The 18,929-nt window shown below is 35.5% G+C and overlaps 1 protein-coding gene across 8 annotated transcripts in view; it reads right to left on the reverse strand.

Annotated features, from left to right (window-relative positions):
* Positions 1-18,929, reverse strand: part of LOC118740300 (villin-like protein quail) — a 241,680-nt gene that overhangs the window by 64,163 nt on the left and 158,588 nt on the right. Inside the window, exons 1-2 of one of the 8 annotated variants that reach the window (XM_036471782.1) lie at positions 13,150-13,241; positions 12,073-12,610 (exon numbers count right to left, since the gene is read on the reverse strand). The exons of 4 other annotated variants lie outside the window; for them this stretch is intronic. In XM_036471782.1, coding sequence (XP_036327675.1) covers positions 12,073-12,105 — 33 coding nt within the window. In that variant the 5' untranslated portion in view covers positions 12,106-12,610; positions 13,150-13,241. Of the gene's footprint in view, positions 1-12,072; positions 12,678-12,757; positions 12,810-13,149; positions 13,242-18,929 lie in introns of those variants that run through there. 3 more of the 8 variants (XM_036471784.1, XM_036471783.1, XM_036471781.1) reach the window with 3 other exon arrangements.

The raw sequence follows: 18,929 nt of genomic DNA on the forward strand, positions 1-18,929 counted from the left end.
AATATAATTTTCTGTTTGTTATTTTTGAATGCAGTAAACATTGAGCGATCGCTGCACATGTGTGCAGTTGCGCCGCTGTCGAGCAGCCACATTGAGCTGTCGAACGCTTGTTTGTCAGCAGGTGACAGCACAGTGTAAGAGTGTTCGCTTCTCTTTGTCGCTTTTTGCTCTTTATGATTTGAGTTGGAAAAGCAGTTTGCCGCGTAGTGACCGCGACGCCCACACTTGTAGCACTTGAAGTTTTGCTTGTTGTTGTTTGGGGGCCTTTTATTGTTACACTTTTCCCCTTTTTCAACGTTCTTTGTCCACACTGCATATGCCTGTGTTTCCCCTCCACCATCAGCGGATAAGCTGCCTGCTTGCATTTTTCGCTCTGACTCTTCCAGCAACTTGACCTTCAAATTGGATAACAAGGGCTAAGAGTCTCTTGTTTCCATCGCTACCACAAAATGTTCGTATTGCTTTGGTAGGCTCGATAATAAAATTATGGAAACCAACTCGTCTTTCAATTCTATTTCTACCTCAGCCAACTTTTCCACGACATTGGTGAATTCATTTAAATAACGCGACATATCTTCACCATCACTAAATCTGATGTTCAAAAGTTTTTTGTACAGCGACACTTTGTGCACAGGACCGCTCGGAAGATGTACTTTTTCCAGAGCTTTCCAAGCCTCCACAGATGTTTTGCACTGTTTAATATAGTTTAGCTGTGAAGCCTTAATACAAAGCGTTATTGTTGCTAGCGCTTTCTCGTCGAGCGAATCCCATTCTTCAGCTTTTCCAGCGGTTTTTAAAAGCTTTTCACAAACAACATTCCACAGGCCGGCATGGATGAGAATACTTCTCATCTGCAAACGCCACACATCGTAATTTTTTCGTCCAGTTTATCAATTTGGTAAATAGAATTCATTTTTGCGACACACGCAACTTTGTTTTTTTTTTTTAATCAAACTTTGCACGACACTTCTTGCCACAGAATATTATCTGGGCCCATAACCTATTGAGCCAAATAAAAACGCACACCCGTATTCATAGTTTAGTGGTTTATTCAAGACTAAGAATTCATAAAGATAAATATGTTCATATGTGTGTATAAGATATACAGTGTTGCTTCTTTTCGGTTTATTCGTGTTGTAAAATCAGGAGCAGTTCGTGTACCAAATACTTTCAACATTTTTCATAACAGTTTGTGGTAAACAAAAGTAAAAAATAAACAATATTTATATGTATAAATAAATAAACATTCATGCTTGCGAAACTGGTAAAGGGAAAGAGGTAAAGGGTAATACTTAACTTGATACCCTACGTAGAAATGAGCGAAAAAATTTGTTGTTTTATAATATACCCTCAAACATTGCGAAAAACCGTATTTTTACACTTAGAGGCTAGGATATCTCAAATTCTGACGTGGTAAAGAAATTCTGCAGCTAGATTTGGATTCAGCACCGAAAAATCTACACGAAACGGTTCCACTCAGGTGGCAAAAAAAGTTAAAATTTTTCGAACTGTGTAATCAACCAATAATCAAGAAAATAAAAAAATAAATACTTAACTTATCTGCGTGCTAGCATTTTCAACGCGAATACAATTTAACAAAAACGCAAGAACGTGGGTTTGCAAATTCATCTTTTTATCAATCATGGTTTGCAATTTAGTGCATTTAAATTTTTAGATTCTTGTAAATTCAGAAATTTTAGTTCAGAAAAAAGCACTAAAAAGGGCACTAGGCACTAAACCATTATTTTTGGCGTTTTAATTTTCCAAAAGCACTAAATCTAGTGCTTAAAGCACTAAGTTGGCCACTTTGATTAATAATTTTGCTTTGAATAAAAATGTACTGAAAAGTACTGATTTTTTTACATGAAAATGCCTAACGTACTGATTTCGGGCATTAAAAATCTGGCAACCCTAACTTTGTTGTTGTCATTTTTCTTCTCGTACAGTAGTTTTAGAAGTTTAAACAGTACGTCCGATACAGTATTTATTTGCTCATTTATTATTTGTCCTTTGAAGGTCTTCTGTTTATATATTTCCATATTTTCTAATACATATATTCAATCTTTGTCCTTTATTTTGTACACGGAGAAGTTCTGTTGTTTGTCCAATCTTCATTGGTGTGCATTTATTTTTGATCATGTGATTCGCGAAGATCGATTATATTGCAGCCTCTGGTTTTCGTTTTTTTCTTATTATAGTCCCTTATGTGTTCTCGATACCTTGTTCTTATATTTCGCCCTGTTTGTCCTATGTAGCTGTGTCGGCACTCGCAGGTTAACATGTAAACACCCTGTTTATCTAGCGGGTCTTCCTCGCTTATTTTCTCTTTCAATATACTTCCCACTGTGTTCCTTGTTTTAAATGATGTCTGAATGTCGTACTTATGAAAGATGTCTTTCCTGTGCAAAACTGCCCAAGTTTTTTTTATTGTTTTCCTCTTTGCTAGTCTTTTTCGATTTTGTGTCCTTTCTTAACTTCTCAACCAGGCCTCTCCTATATCCGTTATTTTCCGCAATGGCATATATTGTATCCAGCTCCTTCTTGTAGTCTTTCACGCCTCGTTATTAGTTGTCTAAATGCTGCATTTTTTTGTTGCTGTGTTGTTGGTTTTCTGTATATTTCGAACTTTACCTTGTTCGTGGTATCGTTTATTTTAATTAACCGACTTCCAAAAAAGGAGGAGGTTATCAGTTCGTCGGAATATTTTTATTTTTTTGTTTATGTATGTTACCGCATAACTTTGGACCACGTCAACCGATTTCGATAATTCTTTTTGCATCGGAAAGGTAGTGTCTCAGAGGTGGTCCCATACTAATCTGGTTAAGATCCGATCAATGGAACTTGAGATATATATATATATATATTTTTTATATGAGAGTTGAAGTCGGTTTTTTTTTTTGCTAAAAATTACTTGTTGTTAAATCCTGACAGTTAATGTTTCTTTCCTCTTCCGTTTCCATAGTGAATTTTATATCCCGGTGTTGTTTGTTGAGATAGTCTAGTATCCGTTTCTTTTTGTTTCCCTCTATTAGACATATTACATCATCGACATATCTCGCGAAGAGTTTTACTCCTAGGTTGGTCGATAGGTTTTCCATGTATTTCTCCTCCAGTGTTTGCATGAATACTTCCATGACGTCGGAATCGTTAATCTGTTTATATATCTTATTATGGAACCGGGAGTAGTTTTGTTTTAATGTAACCTTCAACGCGTTTATTATTTCCGTGGCAGCTTCTCTTTTCATTTTTCCCACCAGTATTTCTTGTACGGTCTTTATGGTTTCTGTTGTTGGTATCGATGGGTAATGGTCCTTGATGTCGAATGATACGAATTTAGTGTTTTCGTTGATCTTCAATGATTTCATCTTCTCGATTAGTTCCGTTGTATTTGTAATAGTATATTTATTGCATAGATCCAGGTTATCCTTCAGCAGCGTTTTACGTGCTTGGAGAGTCTATATCCGGGAGCAGACTTGTAATTAATGATAAGTCTCATCGGGCTGCCTGGTTTGTGTGTCTTCGGCAAGGCAATCAACGGAGGGACACTCGGGTTCATAAGTGTTAGTCTATATGGTAGATTATCCTTTTTTATGGTTGTGCTTTTCCTTATGGTATTCTTTATTGCTGCTTGGTATTCTTCAGTGGGATCTTTTCCCAATTTATTGCACCCTATTTCAGTTATTAGTTTTTCAGTTTTCTCTATGTAATCTTTTTTTATCAATTAATACGGTGGTATTGCCTTTGTCCGCTTTTGTGGTTATAGCATTGTTTGCCCTTAGCTTTTCTTTGAGCCCTTTTATGGTTTGGTTTTCGTCCTTCTGCTTCCTAGTTTTCTTGGTCTGTATGTCTTTTTCAATTATGTGCCGACATATGTGTCTGGCGTGCTCCTGTTCTTCAGTTGGAAGCCATGATATAATAACTTCAGTATCCACGATGGTTTGTTCATCTTCCCTCTTTCAGTTGTGACTTTCAATGTTGTGTTTGAGGCCTTTTTTTAATAGTTCTGCTTCTTGCTCATTGATGTAAACCTCCGTCAAGTTTGCAAATCGGGAATGGAATTTCTGTTCTACATTTTTCATGATTTTGCTGTTGCTTTGCTTCGTCCTCAAGTTATCGAGCTTCTTGTTCAACCTTTCATACTTCTTCTTCATGAGTTTTTTATTATCGGCTTTTATTTTCTCTATTATTTCCATCAAGGTTTGGATTGGCAGGTGCTGCGCTAACTGTGGGTGGATGGCCAATAGCTCCGCATTTGTATGTTCCTTTTTGACGTGCAAGTTTTTTAATTCACATTGGATGTAGTTGTTCTCGGCTCTCCTAACAATTTTCTGACTCGCTGCTGTTTTTGATTTCGGTTTCATTTGTGCGTACTTTGGTATAATATTCATAGCAATACACTGTTTATTAAACCAAATTTTGGCGTTTGTGTTGTTGATCTTCAGTGAACGTCGTTGGTATACAGTCAATAGTAAGTTGGTTTTGGAATAGGGCAGCCAGACGTCCCGGTTTTCCCGGACATGTCCCGGTTTTAGACTATTTGTCCCGGTGTCCCGGCCCAACCTTAAAATGTCCCGGGTTTCGTTTTAGTGTCCCGGTTTTTGATTTGATTGCACAAATTTGAATAAAAGTTCAAAAATCGCTACACTAAGAGAAAAAACGCGTTGTAATATTCAGAAAAATGTTATGAATTCTCTGAGGGAAATGACGCATACCCTGCAAAAATCGCGACTACTCCGTGCATGCGTGTAAAGAGTACTCCCTAAGGACCAAGGAGTACTCCAAAATTACCCACAATTCATATAAAAGATATGATCCAATTAACATTGCGATGTCCTAGGGCAGGACCATATTCTCCATCCCTGCATTACATCAGAGTAGCACGAAACTACTCCAACATATTAACAATGACATTGTTGTTATATTTTTTCGTTTGTACACGCTTTTGTTCTTCACTTCTCAGATGCTTTTTCGAAATTAATAAAACCAAAAACAAAAATTAAAAATGCCTCTGACGGCATTCGAACCCGAACATACTGGGAGCTAACAACTAACAGCGAGCATCTCTACACGTTCAGCTACAGCCAGACATGCAAATATGCTTTCAAATGCTCAACTTCAATCACATTTCATTAAAACACGAGCAGTGATCGGGTAACAAACAATAAGCTGGCACAGAGACACGAGTTGGTCCGCTACAGCATGACAGAGGAACACTTTTATAAGTACTCCAATATACCACAAATAGACTACATGGTCCAACGATTTTTACAGGGTAGTAAACATGAATATTTTCTATTTGATTATCGTTTAAAAATGTTCATGTTAAAAAATAATACTTCCATAACACGCACGCATGGTGTTGATTAAAACTCAACATTTAAATGCACATTTACATGTCTGGCTGTAGCTGAGTGCGGGAAGATGCTTTCCACAATTTGCTAATTTCCAGAGGGTCAGGGTTCAATTCCCATTACAACCAGCATGGAATTTAAATATTTTTGTAACTTAATCATGAAAAAGCAATTGGTAATTGCAAATCGCTTCATTTTAATATGGGCGTATTTTAATTGAATATTTCTATACTAAATACTAAAATTTGTATACTTAAATGTATTACGAGTTGGGTTGGTGCTCTTTCATATACGTATTTTTTTAATTTAGCACGCTTTTTTAATTCTAAACTTCTTTCTCTCAGTGCACAGGTTTAATTTGTGAAATAGTCACATTTCGAGATAGTTGAACTTTGCACAAGCAATAGTTGATGATTAGTATATGTACCTAAATACATTCAAAATGACCTGCACAGAGTTTTACAATTATATTAAGGAAAAGACAGAAATTTTGAAACAAGTTCACAGCAACGAAAAATATGACTGATATTTTAATGTTATTTTGTACTTAAATTTTTTTCTTTAATGAAACCAAGAGTACTTATAAGTACAGTGCTGTACAAAATTATTGGCTCTTTCATCAGATCACAATTTCTAATCAGATCTTTTAGAAAAATTTTGAAAATGTACCTTTTGAGCCAATTAATAAAGTGCAAGTCTGAAGTTGCCAGCAAATTTCGTTGATTTTTAGCATACATTTTTTTTTGTTGACAGTGTCTTCCATATAAAATGAGTTATTGAACATAGTTTGTATGGAAGAAACTCTCAGTAAAAACCATACCAAAAATCAACTAAAATTTAATGGGCTGCAAAACTGCATTTTAAAAATTTTGATAAAAAGTCTGATTAGAATGTTGCAAATTTGTATGCAAATTTATTGAATTTTCCCGGGTTTAGCACAAAGATTAACGATTTTGTTTTTGTGTTTTTTCATATATTTAGTATAAACTGTATTTTTATAAAGAATAAAAAAGGGTCATGCATTGTGAAAAATTCTCTGTGCTTTAGTTGTGATAAGTTGTTTTGATTTGTTGGCGTACGTTGTAATGATCTCATGATCTCATGTTTTTATGTTTTTGTTCACTACATCCTTTCGCACGTCGAAATGAAAGAGAAGGGAGCGAGAGGTCCTCCCTAAAGTGTCCCGGTTTGGCAACAGAGATATCTGGCAGCTCTATTTTGGAATAATAAGCCTGACTGGCATAAATATATCCTTTTTGGTTGTTGTTGTTTCCGATAGGGTGGGTGTATGATGTATTTTGGAACGAATTTCCGTCATCCCTTGTCAAATTTGGTTTGGAGACAAACCGGTTTCGGCGTTGTGCCATCTTCAATGTTATTTTTCGTTGTGCATAATTTTTGTTGGTTGCTCGTATTTATACTCCTTGTTAACTACCTCTTTTCAAAATCAAATCGTGGGCCCTTGGCATATCATGAAGACCTAGTTAGCAAATATGACTGCCGATGCATTTCTTGGGTCGAATTGAGTTCTAGAGGATGTTTGGTGCAATGTTATTGAAGCAGAACCATTACGGAATTTTATAAATTTTATGTCCCAGCGCGTAAAAGATTTATAGAAAGCAGAGATGACTCTGCATGATTTTATCATAAAACGTTTTTCCTGAATTTTTAGTTTTTAAAATAATAGGCGTATTTTTTTACACGCACACGTATCTGAGCTTTAAAATTGCATGGAGCTCTAAGCGACAAACTTTATGTGCGTTTGTGAATAGTTGTCGATAAAATCAAAATTACTTGTTTCGAAATGGAAATTGCCGATGATTGTTTTTTTACACGTTAAGCGTAGATGCATGTAAAAAAACACAGCTAATATCTTCTTAGTCTATTACAACCAAAGTTATGTAAATATTAATAATTTGTGGAAAAGCAACAATAATTTGAAAAAATGGTAGAAGTGATAGCTATTTCGGAAATCACCACATTTCCTTATCAGACTTCTTTCAGTAGGATTCGAACCGACGATCCCACTGACTCAGCCAGTTGCCTACGCACACTTAAAGTTAAACATTCTAATAATAGAAATCAGGGTTGTTGCGAATATTCGCATTCGCATTCGCAACCGCGGAACTTCCGCATAAATATTAACATTCGCTTTCGCATTCGCAATAATCAATGCGGAGCTTTTGCGAATGCGAATATTGTGCAAGTGCACTGATAATACGTTTATCTGGCAAACAAAAAATTTTAGCCAACATTTTTTTGCCTGTGGAGATGCTACGTTAAGACTGTCCCCTACGATAATAGTAGGTATTTCCAGCGGAAATGTTCAACGGCTGGTTATAAAAAGAGTCGACTATTTGCGCGTTAAAAGATTACCTTTAATTAGGTAAGAATTATGTAACTAACGAATATTATTTGTCAAAGGTTTGTTGAAAAAACTGGATGCATCGCTAGTTTTTTTTCTACTTTTTCTTAGAAAAGTGTAATTATTTTTGTCTCATAAAACTTATTATTCTTAAGTTCTGTGCTTCCTTTTATTAGTCATTCAGCTCGAAAACAAAAACGTTTATTTTAACGTTTTTTTTTTAATTGTCAAAATTAGCACGCATGGAAATGAAGATGAAATGATATGTAAATAAGTCGACAGTCAAGTTCACAAATTAAATAAGAATTAATTCAAGGTGAATTTTATATCTATTGAGTGGGACTTGGCATGAAATATATCGTTAGTATAGTATGGAAAGGGCTTAACTCACATCGTCGCTGAAATACAAAGAGCCGTAACTAACTAAAAATCCAAAATTAACTTTTTGATTGATTATGATGCATTTCCTCGAACCATAAGTCCCCACATCGTTTTAGGCAATACACAAATTTAAATGAAACTTTTTATTTTTGAATTAATAACACAATACTATTTTACCCTTCCGATTTATAATTTTTTTATTTCAGACTGATGACAAATTATCTTTTAATGAATATATAAAATTATCGGTTGGTGGATATGTATTTGAAAATTTGCGAAATACACTAGGCCATTTTGCTTAGTTCCCCACAGTGTTGGGAAATAAAGTTCTTCCTTCAGTACGAAATCTATACAAAAACTTTGCTCATATGCATATACATATGAAGGTGTTGCTCATTTTCTTCATTAAAAAATCGTCGAACATACTTAGATAATATGGAAGAAAATTACCGACATCGTCAAAAATATGCCATACATCAACTGTAAATCACAGCTACTTTAAATTTGCACTTTATTAGACTAAAATTGAATGAGCTAAAAAACTGCGAAATATTAAGAAATAAAATTGAAATAGAAAGTTCGAAATTCTTACGAAAGTTTGTCGATTTTTTTATTGTTGTTCAAAGATTAAACTTATTTTCATTTAGTGTTTGTTAAGGAATAAACTATATTTTTATAAACAAATAATTCAAATTAAAAATAATAAAATAAACAGTCAAATCTAGTCAATATGTGAGTGTCGTAAAGTTATGATATTTAAGAACATCTCTTTCTTAATTAACGATGACACTGTTTCTATATCGAGCCCTAACCGCCAAAATAACGTAAGCGACATTTTTTTCAACATTTTGTTTTTGATGCAGAAATACTCCTAGAGTATCTAGATGCGTTTCTGCATCAAAAATAAAATTTGAAACTGATTTCGACATTTTGGTTTAATAAAATTTAGTATCGAAAATATTCTTTCAAAACTTGCCTATGAATGTGATATAATGGTTCGTTCAAAACCTTTTTTCAAAACTTATAAAGACAAAAACGAGAAGTCGAAGACAAAAAGAGAATAAAATAATTTCACGCAAATTTCAGATTTTTAAAACGGTATAGTAATTTAATTTTTTAAATTTAAATAAAGCATGAAGACCCCATGGAATAAACGAGTAGATAAAAAATATATAACGGTAAAACTGGCACATACATAGATATGTATATGAAAGAATGCACTCTGGCGACGCCTCTAGCCATTGTGTGTCACAGATTTAAGTTATCGATGGACTTTTTTTTCATCAAATTGGAACATAAAGGTGTTTAAACAAAGATCTTGCCATGATGCTAGATTGTGAAGATGAAAGTCAGGAGGATACATCCGACATTTGCAGCCCCGATGCAATTCCCAAAAAGGAATTGTTGCACCGCAATAAAAAAATAAATATAACTGAAAGTGTTCTCAACTGGTGCAGCGTCAATCGAAAAGAATTTACAATTTTGTAGTAGTTTTTTAGTGGCGCAGTTACGAAACAGGCTGTAATCTGAAAAAGCAGCAAAATTACTCTTTCTTATATACAATATTCAAATTTTTTAATTGAAGTACTAAATAAAAAAGTATTATTAAAAATTAATAACTTTTCAATTTTTTATTTACCTGAATCCCCTAATGTACTCAAAAAAATTATTTCTTAAAAATATTTGGCATCCGCATTCGCATTCGCATCCGCATCCAACAACCACATGATCAAGTGTATTATTACTGGAAGTCTGTTGAATAGAAACCGAGTTCTCCGATCGAGAAATATAGATTTTCAAAAATTCAATACCATTTCGTTGGAAAATGGTTCCATGTTAAACTTTGAGCGCTTCGAGCGACCTCTAAATAATTTTAGATTTCGAAAAAAACAGGGGTCTATTTTTTCGATTTAGAACAATCTTAGTGGGTGAGGGCATTAAGATTCAGACTTTCCTTCCCCCCTTCTACCAATCTAGCATTTTTGGACCACCCTAATGTAGTATGTGTTACGCTGACTACAAGCATTTGTTTTATTGAGATAAATGTGCCACAATTATATCAATAACTAAATAAAGAGGACATAATTGCATTTGAAAAGTAGTAATGTTGCATGCAGTTGGCAAGAACTGGATATAGTTGTTGTAAATAAACCGTTAAACTTTTTAGCACTGTGCACTGACAGCTGTCGATCAGTGTGAGTTGACAGGCGGCAGGTGAGAGCAAATAGAAAAGCTATCTCTCCGTGGACACAAAGGCTGTGACAAGACAAAGTGCACAAAAGTGATAGGATGGAATCGAACCAGTTTTCCTTTTGCTCTGTTTAACCCTTAGACGGGCAATAGACAAATATCGGGGTTTTTTTTTAGGAATTTTTGTTTCAGGATAACTTTGTTACACTGAACTCATATTTGAAGGCCACTTGTCAGAATTTTTAATTGTTGGGGCGCTGGGTCCAAAAAATTTAAGACCGTTTGTAAACGGTCTTGCCTGTGTAAGGGTAAAAAATAAACCAGGTGTTTTATAGATATAGAATGAAAGAAAACAATTTTATTCAAGCAAAATTACTGATAAACACAGTTAAAAATATTATAATATTGATTTTGTATTATTCGCGCGAGTGATAGTCTTTAAAACAGTGTTTGGTACGCGAAAAACATAAATGTAGTTTACAATTTGTACAAAAAGTGTGAGTATCAGATTTCTTGCACAGTTTGCATGACTTCTTTGAACCCCACTCAGGAATATGGCTAAGCCGGTCATACCTTATTTCTCCCACGGAATGTGTTGCTCGTTTACCAATAGTGTTATTGCTAAGGACAGGCTGTGGTGCGCTTGATGGCCGACCAACTGTTGGCTTGTCGGCGGAAATACTAAGAGCTTTAGCTAATTCCGAACGAAACTGGTACAGCGTCAAATCCTCTTCTTTCCTTTCTTCCTCTGTAAAAGATGATTTTTTACGACGGTACAGAATGAAAGCATTGGTAGTAGCCATATCTAGTAGAGGATAAAAGATACGCATCATAGTATCCATAGTTTTTATACGCAATCCGTTTCTGCCCATGTACGAATCCATTAGATCTACACCGCCCATGTGAGAGTTGTACTCACGAATTATTTGGGTGCATTCTATCGTATTCTCTCTTCTTTCTGTTGTATCGATGCGTTTTCGATGGCTGGTTATTAGAATTTGCTTTTGCAAATGGTTGGACACCTACATAACTTGAGCATAGCCGAACATCTCTGGCGTCTTTCCAGAGGACCGTAGTTATGTCTACTCCATTTTATCTTTTTTTGTGGTCTATGCTCTTCCATTTTCTGAAAAATAACAGTAGCACAACAATTAATAGTTTACAATTTATAAAGTAAAAAAGAGTAAATCAACACAACACATTAGTGTTACGCTATTCAATTGTGCAACGGAAATTTTGTTTGCCTTACCCGGGCAAGACCGTCCAGAGAAGGACTTCACTATATGCACAAAATCTCCGAAAATTTATTCCCCATAATTGAAACAGAAGTAAAATATAAAAGCAAACAATATTATTACTTACCAAAAAAATTCCCGACTCGATTCGTGTACTGTAAACCACTTCTTTTTTAATTTAAAAAATTATGAATTTTTGGAATAATTTATGAGCTACTTTTCACTTTGTGTCTCACTTGAATTCACTAAACAGTCAAATTACGCCGTTGAAAACATTTTCTGCTGCATTGCCGCGTGCAGCCAGTTAAAAACTAAAGAACAATAGCGACAAACCACGCGACAACTATGCGGTTTGAATTTGAATACATATAAAGCAAAGACCTTCTGAAGACGGTCTTGCCCGACAAAGGGTTAAATGAACAATAGTGCCGCAAAAACTAGGTGGTGAGTGAATTTAGCTAAAATAGCGGTATACAATCGTTGTCAAAGACGTGTTCTGCAAAACTTTCAACACACATATCACACATATCAGCTTTTAGAAGATAATTACCATGTCTTTTGATGATATCTCCATCACCTGCATTGCACTATGCCGTGGGTTTGCTTTTGCCTGGAAAATGAAACTTTGTTGTTGTTGGTGGTGGAAATCGCGGTCAGCAATTCTTGCCAATCTCTTACTGGTCTGCCTTATCACAACAGCCTTGAACTAATTCGCTTGTAACAGTGCCACAGCCTGAAGCAAAGTGGTACCATTCACTTAAAGTGTAGTATGTAATTGTAAAACTTTGTTTGCCACGCGTTTTACTTGTTTTGCGACGTTTAATATACCCAAGCGCATTGAAGCTTAACTTGCGTCCGAACACGTTTCGTGCACTAAGAGTGACCGGCTAAAATCGTCCTCGTGTCTGTATTGCTGTTTGCACAGAGATTTTCTTCACTTTTTATTTTAAATTTTAATATAATTGCTTTTTTTGTTGTTTTTTTTCATACACGTGTGAAAGTGAAAATCTTTCAAATCGCGGTTTTCACAGCAGAGCAGTAATGTTGTTTCAGTATTTCGCAGTTAACGATGGTTTTTATGAGATGTGCTATTTTGAATTTAACGTATTTTTGGTCTTTTATGTATGTAGATATAAGCAGTAATTTATTTTTACTGAAAATTTTGAAACTGACTGGTTTCAAATCTCAAAAAATTTTAGAACACAAAAAATGTTTATCATTTTTGGAACACATACAAATCAACATTGGCTTAACAGCTACAGTTGTTTTTAAACTAAACTTTTGCTTTTTGTTTTAAAATAATTTGGAAATTTATTTTTTATTTTTGGATTTATTATTATTATTAGGTATGTACATATGTATATACATATATATGTGCATACATATGTATGTTTTTCTGTACATATATTTATAATTTATTGTAAGCTCTTTAGTCACTGCAGTATATGAATGCACATTGTACATATGTATTGCATCACATGCTAAATAACTCTTTCTCTTTACAAAAGAATTATTAAAACTTTTCTGCGCAGTACGCGAAAGCACGCAAGTTATAACCGTCCAGCGCGTTTCAGCCTCAAATGCAGACTGTCGTCAACAAAACGTTGGCATCGTGTTTATTACTAACCACTAAAGACTGCACTACCGACAAATCTACCATCGAGCGCCGCTCCAGTCTAGTAAAAGCCAACAAACACAATACAAGCGACCTGATAGGGTCCCACCAAGAATGATAGAATACAAGATTGCGCCGATTGCAGCAGAATTCGTGAGAGTAATTTTAGCGTGACGTCATCGTAGAGTTGACAACTGAGAGCGGCGAGAATGAGGCGAGTATCGGTACCCAATACTTAAAAAAGATTTCGGTATCCGATACCGATTATTTACATTAAACCCTCGCCATTATATGCATTTCAGGTTTAGAAAAAACTTTCATTACTAATTTATATGATATCGGCCACACTTGAACTTATCGCCACAGAAAAATATTATTTTATCAGTTTTAACCTTAGTCGATCCAAGGTTCAAGAAAAATACTTTGACGGATGAAGAAACCTTTCAGGGGAGGGATTCTGTAGCCAGTTAGCGACAAGTTTCGGATCGATATCGCACTTGTTGACTTAGAAATATTTGATATCAAACGTCGACAAAAACGATACCGATTCGAAAATTGTCGTTAACTGGTTACAGAATCTGTCCCAGGCCTACAAAAATGATATCGTCCGATTCAGCTGGAACAGAAATGCTTCAAACAAGTAAGGGTTTCTCCGTATTATGGCATCGAACCGACATATATACATCTTTCATTTGAATCAGAAAAAAAGCTCTATTGGCTCTTACATTCGGGTTTTGTTAGGCGTTTTTTCCATATTTTTGGCCTATGTGCGCTTTTATTCGAAACCTAAATGTTTCGGTACCGAGTATCGAGAGTATTGGGTACTTAAAAGTATTGACTGAGCACATCACTACTGCTGTCTTCTCTACTATGACGTCACCAAAACAGCTGATTCTGTCAAAATCACTGAGAGCCAAGTAGCGGTATCGTCATCGGCGCCACCTCTGTATTCTCTCCACCGTGGGGTCCCACAAACCACCACTGAATGAAATAATCAGTTGACGGCGCATCGAAATGAACAAACATATGTATATGTACATGTAATAGAGGTATACGCCGCCGACCCACGCCGCCGCCGCCGATTTTTGTCATTCCTCACGCGCCGCCGCCGAGTTACGAAAATATCGGCGCCTATTCCTTAGGCGTATGTATATTGAAATACATCGTTTGAAGGAACTAAATACTACTCGTATAAAAACACAATTTTACGAAATGAAAATTACATTTTTAAAGGATTTTTATTGCATAATTTGGGCCACTAGACAAGAATATGATATCCTTTATTTAACTTAACTTTTAAAGTTTTTTAATTTTTTTAAATTTAAATATGTAGTACATACGGATTTGTAGACAGCATACCTCAGACCTTCTTCTGTTCGCCCATCCATCAGCGCCAGACACTCAACATTTTAATTCAAGTGGGAAATAACGTAATTTAAATTTAAAAATAATTCAATGAATGAATTAAATAGAATTATATCTGAATTGACATGGTGAATGTCTAACGCTGACGAGATGACATGATAAGATTAGTAGCCTCATGGCTCTTTGGAATCTACCTTATGGGCAGTAGCGCCGGCGTTTCCAAACGCGCCGGCGTCGCCGCCGCCGCCGATTCTTTTTGAAGTTGACCACGCCGCCGCCGCAAATCCTGTCGGCGTAAACCTCTAATATGTATGTATGTATGTACATAGATTTGCTGGCTGAGAGAAATGGGGGAAAATGCGGTAGTCAGCAGCTGGAAAGTCTTTACGCGTATTGCGCAAACAACTAGTTTAAAACATATCGCCGTTTAAAGTGCAAAACCGCGTATCAACAAAATGCAAAATCGCATATGTGAAGTTGTGGAAATTATTTTCTAGGGCGTAAAAACACTCACATTTCAAATTGGTTCTCTTTTTTATAAAGCAATCGCATTTCTGACTAGTATATTTCAGGACGAATGGATAAGGATTGAGCCAAGAGCTTGTGCGAGCAAATCCAATTTTTGGCAGCCAATCTCAGTTATGCGGTTTTGCAGAATGACGATACGCGGTTTTGTACTTTAAACGACGATATGTACATACGTAAATGTACATAAATCATACCGCGGTGCTGTGGCACAGTGTCACATTTGGGGTCATAAGCTCGAAAATGAATTCCAAATACTTAATAACAAAAACTAAATACTTTTAAAGTAGTTAAGAATTTTAATGAGTTTTTAGTTCAAAGGTGTAAAAACGGGATTTTTTCAAATTCTCCAAGTAGAAGACAATGGGGCATATTCATAGTCAAAATAAAGTCGTCACTAAAGTTATGTGCGTCCGCTGTGGTGTAGTGGTAAGCAGTGCGCGCTTCCACTCCGCAGGGCCTGGGTTCACGCCCTGGTCAAAGCAACATCGCAAAAAAATGTAGAAAAAAGTCTTCCTTAACAGCGGTCACCTCTCGGCAGGCAATGGCAAACCTTCGAGTGTATTTGTGCTATGAAAAACAGCTTCTCATAAAAATACAATCGCCGTTCGGAGTCGGGGTAAAACTGTAGTTCCCTCCCCTTTGTGTGACAACATCAAGGCGCACGCCACAAATCGGATGAGAAACTCTCATACACTAACATATGTGTAAGCGCCAATCTATTATTATTATTATTATTATTAAAGTTATGTATTTGCAGCTTTCTGACTTAATTTCAAGAAATATCTGTCAAAACGCAGCACTTACTTAACTGCTATGAATATACCCTAATATTTTCTAATCACTGATATGGGTTGAGTTGGATAATGAAAAATAATTACGGTGTTAATTAGTGATGTGCTGAGTCGATACTTTTAAGTATTGCTCGATACTCGGTAGCGATTCAAAAAGTATCCAATATTTTCGATACTCGGTAACAAAATTTTGTAATTTCTAATAAGAGCGCACAACAGCCAAAAAATCTATACATATAATAAAATTGTAACAGGTCGATGTCTGTACTTTATAGATATTAAAGAAAAATTAATGTGGGGGGTCTTTATTAAAGATACAGAAGCCAAATAAACAATTTTTAGAATTTTTAAAGCTCTGTCTGTCTGTATATTTGTACGCGCATCAGGTGAAAATATGGAAATGAATGCAGTTTTCATCGATGTATCGCTGGAGATCTAGCTTCCAATATAGAAGAAAAAATTAGAGAGTTGCCACCTGTGTTTAAAATTTCCATTTAGGTCAATTGATACGGTAAAGTGAATACTGCAATATAGCTGTCAAAAGAAAGAAATTTACAAAGGCTTACAGCTGAAAATATTTTTGTGGAAGGTTGCACCCTATTTGAAAACTTTAATTTAATTTAATTGATAGCATAAATTAAATATTTCAATATTGGCATCAAACTAAATAGGCTAGGAAATTTTAATGCTGAAAATATTTTTAGGGGATTTGCCAACTGATTGAAAAATTGTATTCATTAAAATTTGTAAAATAAATGAAATATTGCAATACGAATATTAAACTAAAGAGGATTAGGAAGCATACTTTTGAAAATATTCTAGAAGCGGGTTGCCACTTATTTGAAAACTTTAATTCAGTTAAACTTATAATATAAACTAAGTGTTGCCATATGGGTATCAAACGAGAGTATTTGAGAATAATAAAATTGCAACAGGCCGATATCTGTACATAATAGATGTTAAAGAAAAATTAATAGGGGGTTTATTAGGTCAACAGAAGCCAAATATAAAATTTTGGTATGTTTGTCTGTATGTTTGTAAGCGCATCACGCAAAAGCTAATGTATGGAGTTAAATGCAGTTTTCACCGATGTACATATTGCTAGAGCTCTAATTGAAAATATAGAATCCTTTTTTTTTTTTTTTAGTTTATCGTCGATCATTATTCCGTTCTCAAAATTTCGCCTTGATATAACCACAAACTTAATTTTTTTTATTTCTGTGTGGAAGGTTTTTCGCTAAAAAAAATTTAAACTTTTCTTTGTTGCTGCCAAAAAATTAAGAAATCTGAGACGTCACGTTTTACAATTTCATACAATTCTCTTTACAATGTATTTCACTAAACTACTAAACGGCTGCATCGACTTGGTTCATATTTGGCAATACCTTGATAATAAATATTCTGACCAAAAATTTACTCGGTATGTAGCTCGGGTTATTCCTAAAATTCTTATACAGACTAAATCGTAAAAAACCAATATATCTCTAAAACCAATTACGCTGGGGAACTGAAACTTAGCACTGATATATTACAAATGCATTGGGAAAGGGGGCGTGGCTCCTTCCATCCATACAAACTGAACTTCTCATATAGCTTATCTCTGGAACTGCTTACGCTAACGTCCTGAAATTCTACACAGCTACATACATATGTTATCAATACCGTAGTTATGGCGAAAAGTGGTAATATTGGAAAGGCTGGCTCGATATACATTTACGTAAACGCGCAAGTATCATTCGATTGGGAACCATTTTCTCCTAGATTTCTAAATTCCATTGAACTATTGTAACTTTTTCTTTAATTTTCAGTAAGGTAAAATTTATGTGAAAATTTTGAAGAATTTTTTTACATTTTTCACAAAGAATGGAGCTTTGCTTTAACGAGTTTCGCTATAAACTATGCCTACATACCTATTTGCATAAAATGATAGCCGTTTTCGTTGTTCGGAATAAACTCAAAAAACACTGAATAGAGTTCCGTCAGATTGTCGGAGGTTATCTTACATACATACATATATGGTCATATTACATGCCACTAGAAAAGTCGCTAGGTGGTGCTGGAGTAGTTATCGTATTTATTAACCGATTTTGTTCAAATACTAAATGTGAGCTATGTACCTGTATGATGGAAAATTCTTTTGATTAAAATTTACCTGATTAGTGCCGCTGGAGTTAAGGTTGAAATTCATAACACGTATTCATTTTATGGTAAGCAATGGTTTTGCAGAAGCTGTTTTTCATGGCAGAAATGCACTCGGAGGTTTGCCATTGCCTGCCGAGGGACGACCGCTGTTAAGAAAAAACCTTTTTTCTATATTTTTTGCGATGTTGCTTTGATCAGGGCTTGAATCCAGGTGCTGCGGAGTGGAAGCGCGCACTGCTTACCACTACACCACACCGACAGCGGCGCTTTGTGTGACAACATCAAGGCGCACACCACAAATCGGAGGAGAATCTCGGCCAAACAATAACATATGTGTAAGCGCCAATCTATTATTATTATTAATGGTTTTGCAGAAAATGAACCCAATGGATGGCGCTGCAGTCGAAATGTATAGAAACCCCGTGTGGTTGGTCTGCTTTGGCACTATGTTTAAGTTATACGAATTTAGTTTTCAGATGTCTAAATGAAGGATGGGGTTAGGTTTTTCTGACGCCTTCATGCACGATCATGCGGTCTTGCATATACCCAGAAATCAGTTCATAAATTTTACCACGAATTGTAAAAGTGGTGAATTAACAAGGAAAGATCACCGTAGGTATATCGATTGCTTCATTTGAAAGATACTTAAGAGATCACACGACTCATTTTGCAATGTACCGGAAAACTTTTCATCCTGTGGGACAGTGAGGATTCTTGGCCCTCCTATAACAGAAAACGCACTTCTGTGCTCTTGAGTTTCCCTATAAGAACTTTTATTGGCATACGCATCGCACCAATGTTGTAGTTGCAAGATCATACAAAAAGATTACGCATGCCTGGCAGAGATCTCACAGGTGGAAATAAGACCATCGGTAAAGCTCATGACACCGAAAGGGATTGGTATTCCATATGGTATCACAGCGTTACTATTATTGGCCTATGTGTGAGGAGGATACTGCGCCTTAG

Source organism: Rhagoletis pomonella, unplaced genomic scaffold (assembly GCF_013731165.1).
Source record: "Rhagoletis pomonella isolate Grant_MI unplaced genomic scaffold, Rhpom_1.0 Rhpom_scaffold_00006, whole genome shotgun sequence".
NCBI lineage: Eukaryota > Metazoa > Arthropoda > Insecta > Diptera > Tephritidae > Rhagoletis > Rhagoletis pomonella.